This window comes from Galeopterus variegatus, unplaced genomic scaffold (assembly GCF_000696425.1).
Source record: "Galeopterus variegatus unplaced genomic scaffold, G_variegatus-3.0.2 Scaffold325, whole genome shotgun sequence".
NCBI classification, from domain to species: domain Eukaryota; kingdom Metazoa; phylum Chordata; class Mammalia; order Dermoptera; family Cynocephalidae; genus Galeopterus; species Galeopterus variegatus.
The window spans coordinates 318,850-320,666 of NW_007726436.1; the positions used below are offsets into that span (position 1 = coordinate 318,850).

Below are 1,817 nucleotides of genomic sequence, written 5' to 3' on the forward strand. Positions count from 1 at the left end.
AGAGTATACTTACACAAACCTAGATAGTATAGCCTGCTACACACCTAGGCTATATGATATAGCTATTATAATCTTGTCATTGACTGAAATATCATCATGCAGCACATGACTGTATTTCACATTTCATCAAAAAGAATACTGATATGTACTTGAGGGTCGACATTTAATTAAGTTAAATTTTACTGCTTCATAAGGAAATTCTTAAGTGACTCTGGCTTTTAAAAAAAAAAATTGCCAGTGGGTGGTGGTGAAGAATACAATGACTACTAGCATGGTACGAGTCCATTGCCTTGGTTCATATTAAGGCATCAATAGTTTTGCCATCAGTGCAAATGTCAACACAGTGACAAAGGCTATGTCTCATCATTATTATGAATTAGTTTTGTGAACTCCCTACAAAGGTCTCTGGGACTCACAGGGGCCCAGGAACACACTTTAAGAACTTCTACTCTATATTCAAGGGTGCTTCCTGGAGTAAGCACAAAATTTCAAATATGAGTCTTTAAGTATGAGATCCTGAAGGAGATGTTTAGACAACAAAATCATAGAAAAACAGCTTCTAATTGAAAATCTAGAGGACTTTAAAAGGAGGCCTACAAGACCCATATGGCAAAGCATTTTAGTACAAAGAGCTTTAGCTTAAAATTTTCTAAACTTCAAATATTTGCCTTTTAAATCATAAACAGTTTTACAAGATTTTCATTTAAACTAAGGAAGAAATCCTTGGACAGCAAATGGATGAAGAAGAGTTAAAAGAATATATATATATATATATATATTTTTTTTTTTCTTTAAAGATGACCAGTAAGGGGATCTTAACCCTTGACTTGGTGTTGTCANACCCATGGCCTTGGTGTTATCAACACCACACTCTCCCAAGTGAGCCACGGGCTGGCCCTGAGTTAAAAGAATCTTAAGGCTGGTTGGCTCTGTTGGTTAGAGTTCATAGCAGCCCTGTAGCACCAAGGTCAAGGGTTCAGATTCCTATACTGGACGGCCACCAAAAAAAAAAGAATCTTAAAATCTTAAGTATACCAATCTAGAACAAATCTAGACTAGCTCCTTCCTACCTGAGAGCCACTCGATATTTCTGCCCCAATTTCTCAATTTCAGCCATTACACAGTCAGTTATACAAGGGATACCTGCCAGGAAAAAAAAAATTAGTAACAGAACTTGTGAAGAAATTCTCTCTGAATTATATCTTGCTACGAGTTTTTAGAAGACCCAGGAGACTTCTAGAATGCTGCAGAATAAGCACACTGAAATGAACAAAGAAGAAAGCCCTATTTATAAAGAAACTAGGGAACTGTTCCACCCTCACACCATAGATTCCAAAAAGTATCTGTCATAAACTTATATAGGAAAAAGAAATTAAGCTGGACCCTGTCATTATTTCTGTAAGTTCTACATGGAAAAAATTTAAATGTTGCTATAGTTTGGATACTGCCCCAAAACTCATATTGAAGCTTGATCCCCATTGTAACAGTGTTAAGAGGGTGGGAAATCCAACTATGATATTTGAAAGGTGGGGCCTTTGGGAGGTGGTTGGATTGTGAGGATCATGCCCTCATGAATGGATTAATCCACTCATGGATTAATGGGTTAATGGATAAATGTGTTATCACAGCAGTGGCACTGGTGGCTTTAAAAGGAGAGCAAGTGAGCACATTAACATGTTCTTGCCCCTCTTGCTGTGTGATGCCCTGTGCCTCCTCGAAACTCTGTAGAGAGTCCCTACCAAGAAGAACACCTTCAGGGGCCGGCCCGTGGCTCACTCGGGAGAGTGCAGTGCTGATAACACCAAGGCCCCAGGTTC

The 1,817-nt window shown here is 38.6% G+C and overlaps 1 protein-coding gene across 1 annotated transcript in view; it reads right to left on the reverse strand.

Annotated features, from left to right (window-relative positions):
- Positions 1–1,817, reverse strand: part of FCF1 (FCF1 rRNA-processing protein) — a 30,106-nt gene that overhangs the window by 15,264 nt on the left and 13,025 nt on the right. The window contains exon 6 of the mRNA XM_008567511.1: positions 1,071–1,143. Within this exon, the coding sequence (XP_008565733.1) occupies positions 1,071–1,143 (73 nt within the window). The remainder of the gene's footprint in view (positions 1–1,070; positions 1,144–1,817) is intronic.